General features: G+C 37.9%; 1 protein-coding gene across 3 annotated transcripts in view; it reads right to left on the bottom strand.

The window, feature by feature from the left end:
- Positions 1-21,238, bottom strand: part of TBCK (TBC1 domain containing kinase) — a 184,275-nt gene that overhangs the window by 9,653 nt on the left and 153,384 nt on the right. For all 3 annotated transcript variants that reach the window (XM_058666970.1, XM_058666971.1, XM_058666972.1), the window contains one exon: positions 19,741-19,900. In XM_058666970.1, coding sequence (XP_058522953.1) covers positions 19,741-19,900 — 160 coding nt within the window. The remainder of the gene's footprint in view (positions 1-19,740; positions 19,901-21,238) is intronic.

The raw sequence follows: 21,238 nt of genomic DNA, 5'->3' as shown, positions 1-21,238 counted from the left end.
TGGCCCAGCAAGCTAATCCTCTGCCTGTGGTTCCAGCATCCCATATGAGTGCTGGTTTGTGTCCCGGCTGCTCCACTTCTGAGCTAGCTCCCTGTCTATGGCCTGGAAAAGCAGTGGAGAAGGGCCCAAAGCCTTGGGCCCCTGCACCCATGTGGGAGACCTGGAAGAAGCTCCTGGCTCCCAACTTCCAGACTGACTCAGCCTTGGCCATTGAGGCCAACTGGGGAGTAAACCAGCAGATGGAAGATCTCTTTATCTCCCTCTCTTTTTATTTCTGGCTTTCCAAGTTAGGAAAAAAATTTTAAAAACGGAAACAATACATCTTACTGTAGTTTATAGTGGAAGGTCCAGTATTGTGGCACAGTGAATTCTGATGGCAGCACACCATATTAGCAGTGGATTTTTATAGTTTCTTGAACAAATAAAACATATATCTTAATTTTTCACCTTTTAAGTGAGTAATATATATTTGATTAGCGTATTTACAGGGCCATTAGGATGATTACATTAGCTATATTAACATAGGAGCATGATTTATAGTAGATAGTAAAAGAAACATTTCTTCCCATCATACTCTTCTTTCCTTAATTTCTCCTTTATTGAAAAAGTCATTTACAGTTGTCTCAATTCAGACTTCAAAACAAGCATGTCCTTAAATGGAACAGATAATGTAGTGCTTTACAGTGTTTATGGCGGGCTGTGTATGATGGAGTAGTGACTTCTGTCAATGACTTAATTCTACTGGTTCATGTATCATCTTGGTAATCAGGAGAAAGCTATGTAACTTTTATCTTTAAAAGACAAGTATATTTATCACTATGGACATAATTTCAGTGAGTTCAATGGGTTCACCTTACAAAATTTCTGATGAGTGTTAGGTTAAGCTTCCCTTTATACTAATCCATTTCATTTTAAAATTTATGATCGCCATTTAACATTCATGAATAGGGCATCTGGCTTTTCTGTACTGATTTATATATTAGTGTTTAACAATGGTTTAGACTTTCAAACAAGTCCTTCCAGTAATGACAGTTTTTGAAAAGCTAACTATGGTAAAAACAGTTGCCTGAAAAGAATTCTTACTCCTGGGCTGGGTGCGGTAGCCTGGTGGCTGGGGTGCTCGCCTTGTGGTGTGTGCCAGGATCCCATATGGGAGCTGGTTCATGTCCCAGCGGCCCGGCTTGCCATCTGGCTCCCTGTCTGTGGCCTGGGAGGGCAGTTAAGCACGGCCCAAAGCCTTGGGACCCTGCACCCGCATGGGAGACCTGGGGGAGGCTCCGGGCTCCTGGAGCGGCTCAGCTCCAGCCTTTGCAGCCACTTGGGGAGTGAGTCAGCGGACAGAGGATCTTCCTCTCAGTCTCTTCTCTCTGAGTCTGAATTTCCAATAAAAATAAATAAATCTTTTTAAAAAAAGAATTCTTACTCTTAATGTATACCAGCTCATGTTAGAGGACAAGCCTCTTCTGATAAAAAAAAATTCCACCCTGTAATGCCATATGAAGTTTGATGGTACAATTTGGTTATGTGTGTGTGATTCTTGGGAGCAGAATTTTCAGCAAGTATCATTTATTAACTTCTGTTTACACTAGACAACTGGAAAAGTACACCTATACTGTGTTGAAGTCTTTGGTCATATTACACAAAGTATACCATGGTCTGAAAAGAATGTATACAATAAAAAGCCAGAATCAAAGCACGCCGAGGGCTGTGATAGATCACAGCCAAGTTCCAGCCTCTGCAGGTCAAGCACGAGGGCAACTTAGTTTCTCATGGAGCCACAAACATTCCTGTGGTAATGAATAATTAAATGGTGGGCTGTGGCGGGCAGGGTGGGTATGAGAACAAAACATACTTGTCAAGATAACTTTCAACCAATACTGGTCATGAATTTGAGTGCCAGGGATCGATCCTAAGAGTCAGATGATGACTTGCTTTTTCCTGGAAATTGGAAACAAGCTCCCAGTCTCTATTAGAACTGCTTATACTGTAACTTTCATATTTTCAGTAAACAAGTTTAGGATTATGTGCTTTAAGGTCCCTTTACCACACACCATTTATGAAAATCTGTGAGAGCAGTGACTGTGGGATGGTTCTTAGTTTGTGGGTCTTTAATAGATGTTGTTTCATCACGTATCAAATTAGAGCACTGGAAGAGAGTTTTTTCACCTTTATTTTAAACCTTTACACCATTTCCAGTGTATTCAATTTGCTTTTATATTTGAAATATTTATTACCTTACGTACAGATTAGAACATTTGCTGACAAGCAAGGCAAGGAAAGAGGAAGAAAATTTAACCGTAGCCAGTATATACAGTTATACTGCGACTAAGTAAGAATTCTGTGCAGACTCGTAACTGGTAATGGAGATTCACTTCCCATTTTTAATCTAAATGCTAAAGTACAGCTATGAAGTGGCCTAATAAATTTCCTGACAGTTGAAAGGTTCTATTCAAAGTGGTTTAAAAGTATCATATTAATCTGAAGAACTGCAGAGATAGTATCTAAGTTAGAGAAATTTATTATAAGGAAAACACATATGCTGAGTTGACTTTAAGTGTTTCTAAGTGTCACTGTGACTCTTCAAAAAAACCCTATTTATGTGTTTATCTTCATTTACGTATTTGGTAGAGTGTGAAAGAGAGGTCACTGTAGTTGGTGGCTTCACTCCTCAAACACCTGGAACGGCAGGGACAGGGACTGGGCTGCAGCGAATGTCAGGTGTTTGGAATGTGATTCAAGTCTCCCACATGGCAAACTCACTTTCTTGAGCCATTACCACTGCTTCTGGGGGGCTGCTTCGAAGAAAAGTGCAATCTGAACCCAGGGCCAGGAACCGAATCCATGGACTGCTATGGGGTATAGGCATTTTAAGTTGTGGCTAAACTTGCACTACCATTTTGTTCTGAGTGTATATATTTACTAGCATAATTTCAGATGTCTGAGACCAAAGCTAGAGGAAGGGTTTGAGCAAACTAAGAACAGGGCTAGAGAGAGGAGAATGTCATGGCCTGAATGTTTGTTTCTGAATCAAGATGAGTATGCTGAAATGCTAATCTCCAAAGTGACAGTATTAGGAGGTAGGCATTAGGTATGTGATGAGTTGATGGGATTAGGACCCTGATACCCTCTGAGACCAGCTAGCCTTCCACAAATAAAAAAGGCCTTTACTAGACACCAGATCTGCAGGAGTCTTGATCTTGGACTTCTCAGCATCTGCAAGAAATAAGTTACCATTGTCTTAAACCACTCAGCTATCATATTTTGTTCTCATAACCTGAGCAGATTAGAACTGGGACAAAAGTATGGCTAAAAGATAAATGCTACCATTAATCACTGTGCTATCACACAACTTGGTCTGGAATGGTTAAGGGATCCAGAAGGTAAAGGGGTGGGAGGAGTTGGGGTAAAGTTTCATATTGCCACAGCACAAATGAACTTCAAGGCTAATATCTGAAGGCAGAACAACCTTGGTGACTAGAGAGGTGTAAAAGAGCCCAGTCGCACTATTAGCTTTTAAAAGAGTTATAATGGCATATGGTGTTTACTATGGATCTGGTAATTTTCAGTTAAAAACAGCTGTTGAATACTAAACTTAAACATTATATGCCACATGTAGAAAGCATCAACCACCCACACTGCTTGTTCAGAATATCCACAAAATTGTTTCTTTCCTGGCTTTGGAATAAAATACCATTTAGAAAATACATGCATACTAAATATGTGTGCATATTTTCCACACACATAAATATAACAACACGTGGTAATTGGAAATTGTGTTCAGATGAATATTTCTCTTCATGACAAGGGCAAAATAACAATAATTCAGGGCAAAAAGAATCATCCCTAATATTTTCCAGCAGATTGTCAATACTAACTGAAAAATAAAGATTCCTTCAACATCTTACCTAGCCACCCCCCTTTTTTTCTTTTGGTGTGATACACTGTCAGAGATGAAATCTTACTGGAATTATGACCCCCCAAATATGTTCTATAATTACAGGTAGTAATTATTTAAGTCTTGTGAGTATGAGAGACTAACATAGCAACTGATGCTTATAATTTTCCTCAAGATTTACTAAAAGTTAGAAAAATATAAATTGGAGCCTTCATGCTGTCTTTGTGCAAGTTGTTGGTCAGTTCTGCCATCAGTATCTCTCTGTAGTTGCATTTCACGGTAGTATTTTACCACAAAGGAAGAAAGTAAGTGAATTACACATTAAGCAAGCTACAGACTGTTATCGTTCTTGCCAAATACCATAATCCACTTTCAGGGAAGATGCATTACCTAGGGAGTTTCTTCAAGCATAGATATGAGTCCTTGAATTCAGGTTGAAAGTGGGACAGTGTGGATAATGGTTGCTATGTACACTTCATATATTTTCATGTAGATAATATTAATCAAAATGTTACTTAAGAGCAATCTGTTCAATACAAAAATATTCTATAACATCTTTGTTCACTTAATAAGTGCATATGGTATGCTATTTCTATCTCTGCCTAATAAATAATTTTTGTTTAACTCCAAAATTTACTTATCCTTGGTTTCTGGGATTAGACATTCTGCTTTCTGAGAGGATTTCTGTTCATACAGTGTGCTGTTCCCTCTGTGCTTAGGGATTCTATTTCTAGTTCAGCAATCAAAGAGGACATTTCTTTCAAGATAACCTTTGCACTAAGATGAGAGGAAATCTTGCCAAATATTTTATTTTAAATGTGACGTAATTAAGACTTGAGTTCACTTTTTTGCTTATTTTCACAGAGGTCCTCTGACTCTCACACATCTTCTAATAGATGTAGTCCGTATTTGGTTTATCCCATTGAACTTGGCCATACAGCAGCAAGGGTTATCACAAAATAAAATTTTCCCTTGGTGCAGTAGCACAGTTTTGGGAGTCTAAGGAGTCCACTTCATTAACCTGAGATTATCTGACTTCCTTTAAAGTTAACATAGCTGTGTCGTTGCCTATCTGAATATGCTTAGTTACACAACCGCTCAGAGATTTATTTAACTGTTAGGATGAGAGAATTATGGAATGACAACTCCGATCTAGAGCAATTTAATTCTGGTCCAGGGAAACCTCACAATGAGACTCTGATTAAACCAAGACCTTTGTATTCTTCTTTGCTCTATTCTGGGGACAAGTAGTATTTTATGTTGCTAATAAAAGGTTAAAAAAAGTTTTTCATGTAATCAGTGTAGAAGCAACTTTGGTGAAGTGGTAATTGTAAAGCAACCACCTCATAGCAATAATCTATTCAATAAGAAATGGCTAATGACTTACTAAATTTTTCATTTTCAAATTATGTGAATAAGTTGTACTTCTCAGATTTGTTCCATCTCTTATAAGCTTAGATAACATGAAGGTACTTGAAAAAATACACAGAAAACGGATTTAATAGAAAACATGCTTTCCCATGAAGTGTTTCAAGACTGACCAAATAAATAGTTAATAAATCTGATAATCTCTTCATGTTTCACACATAATCACAAATGGCATTCTTGTTCTACTTTGTATGCCAAATGGGTGATTTTTAATGACATATAGAGAAGTGGTTCATTTATTTCTTCTTGGAGATTTTAATGACATTCCCACTTTTTAGTGAACTGTATCCTATTTGATTTAATAACTTCATTTGTGGAATTTTCAGACTGGTCATTTTGCCAGGTGTTAACCGACATTATAAAGAAAGAAAAGCTATAATAAATGCCTACTGTTTTACAAACAAAAAATTCCCAGGTCCAAATGTAGATCTGACATGAAATCACACACCTGTAATGATCAATGGGAACTGTACTGGCTAGGATTGGCATCTCTGCTTCCTTTTCCAAACCAGTCAACTATGCTTTTCAAAATAACCCTGCCAGCAGCCGTGTACTGATTTCATTTTCAAAGGAAAAACTGCTACCTGCTTGGAAAGTGTTCTTTCTCCTCTTTTTTTTTTTTTTCAAAGAGACCCCATAAGAACAATTTTCTTCAACCACTGTCTGACCAAAAATGTAAGGTCATTCTGGTGGACGATAGGCAGAGAGCCTGAACACATCAAACCCTAAAACATTTTTTCCCTTAAGAATTGAGGTAGTATATATAAGACCTGTTAACTGTTTTCAGATAGATAATTCATTGCCAATAGCTGCACTCAGAATTTGTATAACCATCCCCACTCATTTCCCCACTCTCCGTATCATCCCGAACAGATACTCTGACCCCACAGAAACATTAATTTCTATTCCCTCCTCCTCAAAGGTCCTGATAACCACTAATTTACTTGTTTCTGAATTTATCTACTGAAGCTATTTCTAATCTACTAAACATATTTCTACCTTATTTATCATTTTTAGGTTTGCTTTTTCTTACCAATGTTTCTAAGCTATATTCATCTGCTGACAGACACAGGGCTATTTTATCTATTGGCTTCTATCAATATTACTGCTATACCTAGTCCTTATTTTCAATTCTTTTTGGTGTATACCTGGGAGTTCAATTTTTGCTGTGTAATTCTATGTTTAATTTTTAAATTAAATATTCATCTTTTATTTGAAAGACAAAAGAGAGGGAGCGAGACCTTCCATTCAGTGATCTGACCCCAAATAGGCACAATTGCCAAGGCTGGGCCAGGCCAAAGCCGGGAGCCTGGAACTCCATCTAGTTCTCCCACATGGAGGAGGGGCCCAAAGAATTGGGGGACGATTTACTATCTTAGGAGCACTAGCAGGGAGCTGGAATATAAGGGGAGCAGCTGGGACTCAAACCAGTGCTCATATGGGATGCTGGTGTCACAGGTGGTGTCTTAACCCACTGCTGGATTCTACTAAAAAAGAAAAAAAAATTATTTGTAAGGCAGAGTTAGAGATAACAATAATGAGAATCAGTACCTTCTATCTGCAGGTTTACTCCTTGAATGGTTACAATGGCCAGGACTGGCCTAGACTGAAGCTGGAAACCAGGAACCGCATCTGGGTTTCCTTACTATGAGTGGCAGGAACCAAGCACTTTGCCTTCATAAGCACATTAGCAGGGAGCTAGATCGGAAGTGGAGCAGCTGGGCTGCCAGCTGGAAGTGATATAGGAAGCCTGCATTACAGGCTCTTTCTAAGGGAACTGTTAAAATGTTTTCTACAGAAGATATATCATCTTACAGCCACATCAGCAATTTCCAATTTCTTATCTTTGCCAATACTTGGGTATGGAGTGGTATTTCACTGTGGTTTTGATTTGCATTTCCTCAATGACTAAGAATATGGAGTATCTTTTCATGCACTACTGGCCATTTGTAAATTTTCAGAAGATGTCTGCTTACATCTGTTTTTTTCTTTTTTGTTAGATTTATTTCATTGCAAAGTCAGACATACAGAGAGGAGGAGAGACAGAGAGGAAGATCTTCTGTCTGATGATTAAACCCCCTAGTGGCCGCAATGGCCGGAGCTGAGCTGATCTGAAGCCAGGAGCCTCTTCCAGGTCTCCTATGTGGATGCAGGGACCCAAAACTTTAGGTCATCCCGTACTGCTTTCCCTGGCCACAAGCAGGGAGCTGGATGGGAAGTGGAGCTGCTGGAATTCTGGAATTTGTTTTTTTTTTTTTTTAGATTTATTTATTTTTATTGGAAAGCCGGATACACAGAGAGGAGGAGAGACAGAGAGGAAGATCTTCCATCTGATAATTCACTCCCCAAGTGACTGGAACGGCTGGTGCTATGCCAATCCGAAGCCAGGAGCCAGGAACTTGCTCCAGGTCTCCCACACAGGTGCAGGGTCCCAGTGTTTTGGGGCCGTCCTCGACTGCTTTTCCAGGCCACAAGCAGGGAGTGAAAGGGAAGTGGAGCTGCTGGGATTAGAACCGGTGCCCATGTGGGATCCCGGGTTCAAGGAGAGAACTTTAGCCGCTAGGCCACCACACCGGGCCGAGGGCTGCTGGATTTTAACCTGCACCCATATGGGATCCCAGCACATGTAAGGTGAGGACTTCAGCCACTAGGCTACTGAGCTGGGCCTGTGTTGTTCATTTTTCAACTCAGTTACCTGTTGAATGATAAGTAACTAGGTATAGAACTTATTTTTATATATCTGTATTCTTATGCTAAATCTGTTAAGCTATTTTACATATTTCTTCTGGGTTTTAGTATCTTGGCAGTATCTTTTGTAAAACACATCTTACTTGTCAGTGAGGTACACTGTTTATTGTTAGACATGCTTTTGGTGGCATAATAAATCATTGCCAAATTTAATGCCATTAAAATTTATATCCATATTCTATGAATTGTTTAGTTGTAGCTCTTAAATTTGGGTCTTCACTTCGAGTTAGTTTCTATATACTGTGACATTAAGATCCCAACTTAATTCTTTTATATGTAGATATTCATTTGTACTAGAATAGTTTTTGAAGATTTTCCCCAATTGAATCCATTTTCTATAGAAGTTCAGATTTCAAGGATCTAGAGATGAAGTGGAACATGGGGCCCAGTGTGGTAGCCTAGTGGCTAAGGTCCTTGCCTTGCACATGCACCGTGATCCCATATGGATGCCAATTCTAATCCCTGTTGCCCCGCTTCCCATCCAGCTCCCTGCTTGTGGCCTGGGAAAGCAGTCGAGGATGGCCCAAAGCCTTGGGACCCTGCACCCACGTGGGAGACCCGGAAGAGCTCCAGGCTCCTGGCTTCGGATCAGTGCAACACCAGCCATTGTGGTCACTTGGGGAGTGAATCATTAGATAGAAGTTCTTCCTATCTGTTGCTAATCTGCCTTTCTAATAAAAATAAATAAATCTTAAAAAAAAAAAGAAGTTCAGGTTTCTTCATGGGTTCTCAGTTCCTTTGCTCTATGTGGCTAACATTCAGCCTGGCCCACAGTTTTGATTATTGAAGTTCTGCAGTAAGTTCTGCAGCTGGGAGTCGTGAGTTCTCTTTCAAAGATTGTTTTGACTATTTTGCTTCTCTAGAAATTCCATATGAATTTTGTGACATTTTTTCTATCTCTCCAAAAAACTCTGGGATTCTGATAGGGGTTGCATTGAATCTGTACACTGCTTTCCATAGTAATGTCTCTATAACAGTGTTAGTGCTTACAGCCCATGAACATATATGCCTTTCCTATCATTCAGATACTCATTTACTCTCAACAAATATTTTATACTTTGGTTATAACTCTCACTCATTCATTAATTTAACTGCTAAGTATTTTTTTTCTCTTTGATGCTTCAGTAAATGAAATTCTTATTTACCTTCTAGGACTTTCCTTTGTTTATATGTATGAGAGAGATCTGATTTTTCTGGTGCTGAGTTTATTCCGAACATTGTTGAATTCGTGTGCTAGCTCTAATTGTCTGTGTGTATTGGTGTTTGTGCATGCACACTGATTTCAAATGCTTTCTAATTAAAGATCCTATCATATGCAAATAGGATTAACTTTATTATCTCCACTTTGTATTAGGTTGCAAAGTGTCTAAAATTTGTCATTTCTAGAATGTAAGAATACGGCCTTATTTTGAAATCTGGTAGGTCTGCATGCTGAGGTCATTTAGAGTGGTAGGCTCCTAGGTCTGAATGATTTCTTTGTAAGATGAGAAGACACACACATATCTGGAGAAGAGTGTAAGCTCAAGACCAGAGACTGACATAGCTAAAAGCTAAAAGCATGGCTTTTTGGCTACTATCAAACAGAACAGCAAGGAAAGATTTCACCAAGTGTATCAGAGGAAACATGGTCCTTTTAGTACACTAATTTTAGGGTTTCAGCCATAGTAACTAAGAGAGATTATACTGTTTTAAATGACTCAGTTCTGTTTTGTTTTTGCTTACAGCAGTTATAGTTAGCTACCATATGTTCCAATTTGGCTTTTTTCCTTGCCTATTGACAGGCTACAATTAAGTAACAGATGAGGGAGGAAACACATCTTACCGTATGCTGTTAGGCCATACATTAAGGAAAATTCTAAACTAAATAACAGGGTAATGTATTCAACATTATATTAAAATGTTTTTACGGTGAAACAAAGTAGAATTTATCAAGTACTGCAAGATCTGAAATATAAAATCAATCTTTATAACACGCCACATTAACACCAGGAAGAAAAGGAAATACTTAATCAACACAGTAAAAGTGGAAAAAGCATTTGGCAAAACTCAGACATCTTTTTATGCTAAAAATATTCCATTAAGCAGGAATAGAAGGGAACTTCTGCAACCTGATAAAAGCCACAGAGGATAAGATCCTAGCTGACATCACTGTCAGTGCTGACAGATTGAAGGCTTTTCCCTAAAGCTGGGAGGAGGAGGATGTTGATTTTCACCACTTGTATTCAACATGGCACAGTTACTGCTTGTTGTCTGATGTTTCTGTGAAGGGATGGGAAATCACAGCCACCTGTTATTTTGCTGACATATTCCAAACTTGTGGAATTTTAAAAATCAGCATGTATCAAGTCATAATTTTCAGATTTGCATATACACAGATAATGGTAAAGGGAAAAAAGTTGTGGCTGATGTTAATGAATTTCTAGGAACATGAGGCTCTATAATATACCATATGCCTAATCTAAAATCTTTGCAGCAAAGGTATTAGGTCAGTATTATTATCCTCATTTTATAAATGATAGTGATGTAGAAAGAGTTACTCCTGCCCCAAATAAACCCAGTTAGTACTATGCAGAACAGAACAACTAACCAAGGGTAACTTAAAACATTACATGCTTAAATAATATCCTTTTTTATAGTCAGTGTTCCAACAAGTGCTTAACATAAATTGGGGAGATTAGTTATAAAGGTGTGGGTGTATATAACAGAACTATGAGAGCTGAGTTACCTAGGGACAACAAAAGCAGAGCTGCTCTCACCGTGCAGCCAGAGATGAGGGGCCCATGATAGATGTAGACAGAAGGCTTCCGGGGGGAGTGTTTGCCTTGACCAGAGAGCCACAGTCAGCCTGAGAACATTCCAGGGAAGGATCCATGGGGATAAATAGGCTGGTGCCTTCCCACCCCCGCATAGCTCGTCAGTTTCTAACTGCTGAAGAACCAGGAGACAGAAGACATGGAAGTCAGTCTCCTGCCTTGGGTGACAGGCTAAGAGGCAGAGAATGGATGTGTGATGGGACCAGAATAGAGGATACGTGGCTCAACCATGAATAAATCACTGAATTCTAACAAAAAAAAAAGCCTTAAGCTCTGTTTTTAAAAACAAAAGGCAAGACAGCAATAGGAAACATCTAATTTTATCTTTAGACCCATAATCAGAAAACCATTAAGTCTCTAGACAATTATTTCAAACTTTCACAAAATGATTTCCTGATGTTGGATTGGCACATTAACAGTTAAAATCTAATAAGCTGTTCATCCATTGTTGCAAGAATAGAAGTAATACTTTATGACCACACATACCTTCTGATAAGCACACCTATTTAGAGTGTGATGGTTCTTTATTTATGACTGTTGTTATCATGTATTTTTATTACTTCACTGGAATAGTCATGCTACCGGGTTTTGTTCATAGTTTGGAATTTTTAAATTTGCTGTTAGATTATAACATTCCAAACCATGTTTTGCACATAAGATGATAAACGTTTTTAAGTTGAATATTTAATGATGGAAATGTCATCCACTGATTTATACAGTTTCTATTTTCCTTTTTATGTTTAGGACAAGATTAGAGTAAACATAAATCTAGAGAATAAGATAATGAGCAGTATGTTTGGAAGAATCTGGCAGATTTAAGAAGATTCGATCATACAGAGCCTCTGCACTAGACACGATTTTTCAAATGCTGAAAGTTTTAGGAAAACAGAGCTGTCAGAGTGCTAGCTAGCACTTCTGTGTAAGCATCTAAGATCTAGGTTCCATACAGGACCTACTGCTATGTTTAATGAATAGTCAGAATATGCCAGGTGGGACAGAGAGCTGGGACATACTTGACTTGTGTCAAGGAGGTTAGATGCTGGTCCAATCACCAATCAGCATGTATATATTCAGTAACATCAGGGCAAACTTATCGGAGACTTAACAATGATGCCCATAAAATTATGTGGACACAGAAGTCCTAATGAAGTAAATGTCTAGCACACAGCTGATAGTAACACTAACAACACCAGGTTCACGATGCCAAATTCTTAGTCAGCAGGAGCACTTGGAGCAACGCAACCACATACAAAAGTCCTGAAAGCCTGGGCCCCCAGTCCAGACTAGATCACCAGGGCAAGACACCTGCTTCCTACAGAGCACTACATCATGTGGCTCTATTTGCTAACCTGCACATCTTCTGGAAGTGATACAATACATAGTTATGGTAAAAAATAAAAACAGAAAATAGCTTATTAAAAATTGAAGAACAAACTGAATTTTGCATTTTGTTATGTTTAAACTGAAATGTAAACATTTTACATTGTATGTTCAAATATTTTTCAAAGGAAATTTCTAGAGATGTGAGATTACTTGAGCTTTCTTAGTAATCACCTCTCAATTTAAATTATCATCCCCCAAATACAATTGTTGTCTACATTTTCCCATGCTAAATCATACAAAAATGGGAGTGGAGGAGCTATCACGGCCTACACAGTAAAATTATGTTATTTAACTTAAAAAATCAAAACCCTGAAAAAGAAAATGTGCCTGTTTGAGAAAGCAGGAAGAATGTCAGCATTCTGCTTCTAAGACTGAGCTCACTGAGTTGAGGACATGGCTCGTAGAGTCATACAGTCTTGTGGTTCTGGCTCTGATATGCCAATTAAATAAGCTTTCAATCTAAGATTTTCTCATATTTAAAATGTAAAGGCACTACTTCTTCCTAGAATTAGTATCAACAATAAAATGAGGTAACACATGTAACCTAACTGCACATGAAGATGAGTCCATGCCTGGCATTATTATTGTTGATATTTCTTTCCAAGGCCATTTATTACTAGGGATCCAGAGAAGTACTGATATGCACAATTCTGTATGTTTTGCTAGAATGAAATGACGATAAAGATTAATGCAGCAGTAGTAAAATAATGATTTAATAATTTACATAAAATAATATCTTATAGTACTTTAGAAGGCATTATAAATATTTTATAAAGTATTTAAAATATGTAACATATAAATAGCTGATAAAACATTCTTATTTAAAAAAAATTACACATTAAGATAGACATGACTCTCTGGAATAGTGTTTTTTATTCCCTGTTAGCTAAAAGACACAGTTCTGTAAAGGAAGGGTGACTGATTTATAACTTACAAATAGCACCACACAGATATTTCTTTAGTTCAGTTAACAACAAGGTTGCTCAAGTTTCATCATCAAGATTGATCTTCATTTAGTGTCAAAAACAACTGTTACAATTTGCCCTAGATTTCCGGGGCAAGTATTGTTAGGCATTTAAAACAACCTCTGCTAATCTCAGGTTTCCTCCGATTACGTGCTCCATGACTACACTCACTGATTTTTCCGTGCAGACAGACATGCAGGAAGAAGCATGGGGCCTGTACTGTGGCATAGTGAGTGAAGCCACTGCCTGTAAAGGTGGCATCCCACACCAACACTGGTTTGGTTTCTGACTACTTCACTCCCAATCTCCCTCATAAAGTCCTGGGAAGATCGGAAGAAGATGGTCTTGGTGGTTGGTGCTCTGCTGCCCACGGGGGAAGCTCCTGGGTTCAGCCTAGCTTGGCTTTGGCTGTTGTGACCAAGTGGGGACTGAAACAGCAGGCGAAAGACCCCCTCTCTCTCTCCCATTAATTCTGTAATTCTGACATTCAAAAAAATAAATAAATTTTTTTTGTTTAAAGAAGCAAGCATACTGGAGGGGAATATGTTATCGTCACTGTTTTTTTGGTGATGAAATTTCCCTAAGCACACCTATTTCTGATCCTTTCTATTTTTTACATCCACTCTTCCCTGTTTGGTGAAGTTGGGAAACAGTCCTGCGCACAAGGAACACGCTACCTCGGCTATTTTTCCAGGAACAGATTCTTACCTCCTCCTAGCAGAACCGCCTGAATGGTTCAATAGTCACATCTAAATAAGTTTCCACCTACTTCTGATTTTCATTTTTTAAGAAGCCTATTTAGCTCTGATTATAAGCTAAGTCTCAAACCTGTCATACTATATTTTTTTTTAGGGTTTTGACCTCATGTCACTGCTTTGTTTTATTATTTTTTAAAAACCTTTTTACAAAAAAAAAAACCAACAACAACAAAAAAAACACACCTTTTTACAAGGCAGAGAAAGGAAAAGACACAGGACACAAGGAAAAAGAAGAGAGATTGTTTATATCTTCCTTCTGCTGGTTCACTCCCAAATGGACGCAATGGCTAGAGCTGAGCTGATCCGAAGCCAGGAGCCGGGAGCTTCCTCCTGGTCTCCCACGTGGGGGCAGGGTCCCAGAGCCTTGGGCGTCCTCGACTGCTTTAAGGCCACAAGCAGGGAACTGGAAGGGAAGTGGAGCTGCCGGGATATAAACCAGGGCCCATATGGGATCCTGGTGAGCATGCAAGGCGAGGACTTTAGCCAGCAGGGCCTCCAACCAAGAGCTTAGCTATCTTAGCAGCAGCCTGGTTCTTGTCTGCCTTCTGTGCTTGCAGTTCTTGAACAGTGTTGCCATGTTTTGTCACGTCAGCCATCAGCACTTCTACCTGCTTGGCCTGTCTTAACCGCCTCCTCAGCTGCAGGCTAGGAGTGTGCTTGGCCTGTCTTAACCGCCTCCCCAGCTGCCGGCTAGGAGTGTGCTTGGCCTGTCTTAACCGCCTCCTCAGCTGCCGGCTAGGAGTGTGCTTGGCCTGTCTTAACCGCCTCCTCAGCTGCCGGCTAGGTGTGTGCTTGGCCTGGCCCCTCCAAAGTGCTGTCTCAAACTTTCAATATGGTTGTATTCCAGTTTTTGGAACAAGAGGCTGACTATGCCAGAGATTCATTTCATTTGGATACACTGCCAGCAGTAAGCTGGATGGGTCCCAGTGGTAATCTATTTCCAGATATCTTAGGAATCTCCAAACTGTCCTCCATAATGGTTGTCCTAGTTTACATTCCCACTATAACAGTATTTTAGGGTACCTTACCCCATACATGCTTTCCAGTACTTAAGAAAAATTTTTTTTGTTGGTAACTATTCTAACTGGGGTGAGGTGAAGCCTCATTGTGGTTTTAACTGTCCCTGAAAGCTGTTAAGCCTAACCATTTTTCATATGTCTGTTGGCCATCTGAGTTTGATAATTTGAAAATGCCTTTTCATGTCCTTTGCCATTTCTTAACTGGATTGTTTTGTTGTTGCCGAGTTTCTTAAAGTCTTTATAAATCCTGAATATTAATTCTTTATCAGTGGCACAGATTGCAAATTTATCCTATTAAGTAGGTTGCCTCTTCACTTTGTTCAAAATTTCCTTTGCAGTGTAGACGTTTCTTAGTTTGACGTAATCCCGTTTGTTTAACTCCATGTTTACTGCCTGTATTAAGGTCTTTTCCAAAAAGTCTTTCCTTATAACAGTATCTTCTGAGTTTTCTCCAGTAATTTGATAGTATCAGGTAATAGAGCCTTGATGTATTTAGTTTTGTTTAAGGTGTATGCTAAGGGTCTTATTCGTACTCTGCACATGCAGAACCAATTTTTCCAGCACCATTTGTTGAACAGACTGTCCTTGGTCCAGGGATTGACTTGAGCTCATTTGTCAAAGAAGAGTTACTTGCGTAGATGTGTGGTTTACTTTTTGGAATTTCTATTCTATTCCATATGTCTGCATGTCTATTTTTGAGCCATCACCAGGCTGTTTTGATTACAACTACTCTGTAATATGTCTGGCAATCTGGTACTGTGATGCTCCTGGCTTTGTTTTTGTTGTTTAATATGTCTTTAGCCATTTGGGGTTTCTTGTGTTTCCATATGAATTTTAACATCTTTTTTCCCCTAGATCTGAGAAGAATATCTTTGGTATTTTGATTGGGATCATGTTGGATCCTTGAAATTGCTTTTGGATGGATGGGCATTCTATTTATTTGTCAATCCATGGGTATGGAATATTTTTCCATTTTTGTGCCTTCTATTTCTTCAATGGCTTATAATTTTCACTGTAGAAATTTTGTTCCTTGGTTAATATAACTCACAGTATTAGATTTCTCAGACATGGAGCTGTTTGTATATACAAAGGCTATTGACTCGTGTGTGTTTTTATACCTGGCAATTTTACCAAGCTCTCTTAAGAGTTTCGGTAGTCCCTTAATTGAGTTTTTTCACTCTCCAAAATATAGAATCATGTCATCTGCACACAGGGATAGTTTGAACCACTCTCCAAACTGTCTTTTATTATTATTTTTTTTCTTTTTTTGGCCTATTGGCTCTGGTTAGAACTGCATAAATATATGGAATAGCAATAATGAAGCTGGAAGTCCTTATCTGGTTCTAGATATTAGTGGAAATTCTTCCAATTTTTCCTTATTCAATATGATTCTAGCTGTACGTTTGTCATATATTACCTTGATTCTACTGAGAAATGTTCCTTCTATATCCAAATTGCCTGATTATTTTTTTTTTATGAAAGCATATTGTATTTTATCAAATGCTTTTTTGGAATTTGTTGAGGTATTCATATTTTAAGGATTTATTTATTTTGATTGGAAAGGCAGATAAGAGAGGAGGAGAGACAGAGAAGAACTTCCATCCGCTGGCTCACTCCCCAAATAGACACACTGGCCAGAGCTGAGCCGATCCAAAGCCAGGAGCCAGGAACTTCTTCCAGATTTCCAACATTGGTGCAGGGTCCCAAAACTTTGGGCTGTCCTTGACTGCTTTCCCAGGACACAAGCAGGGAGCTGGATGGGATGCATGGCTGCTAGGATTAGAACCAGCACCCTTATGGGATCCTGGCATGTGTAAGGTGAGGACTTCAGCCACTAGACCACTGGGCCCATATTCATATTGTTTTTAATCCTTCAGTTGCATATTGCAATAAGTCTCACAGTTACTGATTTGCATATATTGAGCAATCCCTGTATACAAAGGACAAATTCCACTTGGTCTGGGTGAATGATCTTTGGATGTTTTTTTGGATTTGATTAGCTAGTATTTTGTTGAGTATTTTTGCATCTATGTTCACCAGGGATATTGGTCTATAGTTCTCTTGTGTTATTTTTTCTGGTTTTGGAATTGGGGTGATGCTAGACTGAGAGAAGAAGTTTGGGAGGATTCCCTCCTGTTTAATTGTTTTGGATGGTTTGAGAACTGGAGATTAGTAATGGCTTAAAGGTTTGGAAGAAATCATTAGAGAATCCATCTAGGCCTTGGATTTTCTTTGTTCAGAGGCTCTATTACTGATTCAATCTCTGTATTAATTATGGGTCTATTTAGGTTTTCTAGTCTTCATGAGTCAAACTGCAGATTATATGTGTCTGGAAAATATCCAGTTTCTTCTGGATTTATTTATTTATTTTTAAATTGGCATATAGCTGTTTTTGCAATACCTCCTTATGATTCTTACTGTTTCTATGGTGTTCACTGTAACATCTACTTTATTATCTTTGACACTATCAATTTCTCCAGTATGTTTGTTTACTAATGCAAATGGTGTATCAATCTTTTTTCAAGAATCAGAATTTCATTCCACTGATCTTTTGTATCACTTTTAAATTTTGTTTTTCCTATAATATCATATCTGTCCTAATTTTAGATTTGGTTGGTTGTTTTCATAGGTCATTGATATGCAGTTAGATTATTTATTTGATCCATATCCAATTTCTCTTTGCATATAACTTTCCCATACATTTAATACTCCATTAGGTGATGATATCAACAAACGGAATGTAGAAAATATTGATAACAACAGCCAGAAAAAAGAAGCAAACAAATTGAAATCCCACTATTTTTCAGGTATACAAAGGTTGTTAAAAATAATCAGGTCCCAGAATATCCTTTCATCCTGTGTATCTCTTTTTTGGAGAGAGATGTTTCTTGTAGGTAGCAAATAAATGGGTCTTTTAAAAAAATTCGTTCAGCCAGTCTGTATCTTTTTAGGAGACAATTTAGATATTTTACAGTGGAGGTTATTATTGATAAGTAATGAACTGGCTTTACCATTTTCCATAAATGTTTCTATTTTTTTGCTTTGGACTTTTACTAGGAGATATTTCTGTCTATATTTGCTTAATGATGACTATCTTCCTCTTTTTCTGTGTGTAGTACATCCTTAAGCACTGACTGTATGGGTGGAGAGGTGATGATAAATTTTTCAAATAGTTTGTTTTGGAAGGTATTTATTTCACTTTCATTTACAAATGAGAGCTTTCCTGGCTTCAGTGATCTGGGTTTACAGTTTTCTCTACTAAGGTCTGTCTTCATTTTCTCCTAGCCTACAGCTTCCAATGAGAAACCAACTGTCAATGTGATAGCAAGTCAGCATTCTGTCATGAATGTTCTACAATCTTTCCTTGTTTTACTTTTGACAGTGTGACCCTAATGTGTCATACTGAGGAGATTTTCCGATTGTGCCTTTCAGGAGTTCTATGTGTTTTCTGTATCTGAATGTTCCTAGCTTGCTTTGAACTAGGGGACTTGCATATTATTATTTCACTGAATAGATCTTCTATTATATTATTTTCACATTCAGGAACTCCCAAGATACATATTATACCATTTGGTAATATCCCATAAACCTCAAATATTATTTTCAATTTTTATATTTTCTTTTTCTGAGATATTTTCATTGATTTGTCTTGTTAGCTTGGGTATTTTTCTACTTCACCAAGCCTAATGTGAAAACTTCCTGCTCTATTTTTTTTGACATATCTTTCATTTCCAATAATTTTTATTTCTGTTTAGTATCTATCTCCTGGCAAAGTTTTTCATCCATGTCATGTATTGATTTCTTTAACCCATCTATTTGACTTTCATCATTTTTGAGTGATCTTATGTCGATTCTTTTGAAGTCATCTTCAGGCATTTCATCAATGACTTCACCATCACACTCTAAAATTGAAGAGATGTTTTATGCCTTTTGGGAAGTCATATTGCCTTTCTAGTCCATATTTCTCTAATTCTATATTTCTATGCATTTGTGGGAAGCCTTGCTTTTCTCCTCTGATGGCTTGTCCTTGAACCATGCTTTTGTAGCTCGGTGGAGTCCTGCTCCTTCAGCCATGTATCTGCTGCAAGAAGCTGCTATTTCCTGCAGTCTGCAGCTGAGGGAGTTGCCAGTAGTTTCGCCTCTCAATGCTGTGTGTTTGTACTGTCCACCACACTCCGTGGTATCTCCCTTATTTCTGCAGAAATCCATTGCAAACTTTCCTGACAGCCTACTTCCTCTGCTTTCCTTTGCTTCCCCCAGTGTTCAAAATCGGCATGTCTTTTGATTTGCTTAGAATGTAGCCACAGGAGATAGAAGACTATTGTGTTATGTTACTCTGCATTTCTAAAAGCTGATTTCCTTCCTGAATTTATCATTAAAATTTTTGAGACTCAAGAAAATTCCAAATCTAATTATACCATGTCCATCTTTCATAGCCTACTCTCAAACCTCATTACTGTTCTCCTTGGAGGAATTTAAAGTACTTTGCAGTTTCAAACAGCAGATAGTTAAAACAAACAAAACAAACCAAAACCTGAGGCTGTCATTTGGGTTTTTCTAAGCTTCTCTTTGACACTGATGCCTAGCACTGAGGAGAAAAGGCTGAATTTAAAGCAAAGGCTCATTTGGTTTGTAACCGATTCCTGATGAAATGTACTTTTATTCCATGTATTAAGAAGGCAGCTATATAACTCACCATACATGCAAACGCCATTGCAGAGAGACACTTACCTTGGCTGTGTGCTTTGCCACACTGCCCACGGTGACAATGACCTTCCCTTTGAAGTTCTGGAGCACAGCTGTGTGAGGGCCCTGGGTAAGCTCCCCTTCTGCAGTGAAGGCAGAGCTGAAGGGGATGTTGATGCTCCCTGAAATATGACCCCGAATGAAACTGAAGTATTAAGGAAAACACAGATTTGAGTGCAAGCTCAAGGGTCTGGGAGAAACTCCCAGGGGAAATTGACTCACAGAGGACAGTGTTAAACACATGATAATTATATCCAAATGATATAAAGTACCTCTAAAAAAAGTTAAATTTGAAAATGGAACAGAAAAGAAAAACAATTAGACAACTACTAGATCCTATATGTAATCGAGCAATAATGAAAAAAAAATCAATATAAGATTTTGAAAATCTTGAATTGTTTCTTTTATAATGTCACATTTTTCCATTTCAAATGATCTAATTATTTAAAAGGCAATATCAAAGGAGTTCCATTGAAGAAGGTACTTTTAATTATTGATTAGTTTGGCTTGTATAAACATATTTCATGTCCTTCAAGTAACAAATCAGAACTTTTAGAGCAGGGAATCCCTGACTAGTACGCCAGCAGGAAATCAATGCCTCTCAATGGTTGCATATTCATCCGTTAAGTAAATTCAAACATCCTGAAGCCCTGACGACCAGGGACATCCACATAAGCATAGTCTCTGAATTCAGGGATCTTAGAGGTTAAAAAGAACATACAGTGACTTTTACAAAATAGATGGAATATATCAGCTGAAACTAAACACTCAAATTTCAGTAACCTCAGGTTTTCTGTATTGCTTTAGTAGTTCTGTAAGTGTATGGTTTGAACTTCATTTTGAAATTTCAACTTAAAAATTGGTATTGAAAACATGTACATAAGAACTTATATGCCACATTTAGAATATAAGAAATACAAACTTTCTAGTCTCCATAGCATTTATAATTAGCAATGTGGTCTTATTAAAGTTAGAAAATTCTTCATTTGTATGTTGAATTTGTAATTAAGATTTTATTTTAAACGTAAGTGTGTTTAAAAAAGTATGAAAGTCATTTACATAGATTGTAGCGAGCAGGGATTCAAGGCGTGCTTGCTAAGGTCCGACAGATGATGGAAATATAGGAGAAAAGTAGAACCGTTATTTCCTAACGGCTTTTAATTTGAGGAAAAAAAATCATAGTGAAAAAACACTTTATACTGAGTTAAAATACATAGTTATTTACTGACATTCTGAAAATTGTAAGTACAAGTTGAATGCTGGGATCTGACAGTTTTTTCTAGGTCTTGAGGTAGACTAGGTATATGAACTTATTCTATATCTTTGTCTAAATTTCTACTTACAGCCAATAAGTTCAGATGCCTTCAGGAATAGCAGCATATATCAGAAAAACAAATTAGCAACACAATATATCAGTTTTCAGAAAAACATTCTTGCATTTGGTCATGTATCTCTTAACTTTGCCAGATTAGCTATTAATTGT

This window comes from Ochotona princeps, chromosome 7 (genome assembly GCF_030435755.1).
Source record: "Ochotona princeps isolate mOchPri1 chromosome 7, mOchPri1.hap1, whole genome shotgun sequence".
NCBI classification, from domain to species: domain Eukaryota; kingdom Metazoa; phylum Chordata; class Mammalia; order Lagomorpha; family Ochotonidae; genus Ochotona; species Ochotona princeps.
Note: the sequence above shows the minus strand (reverse complement) of the source record. Positions and strands in the feature narration are given on the sequence as shown.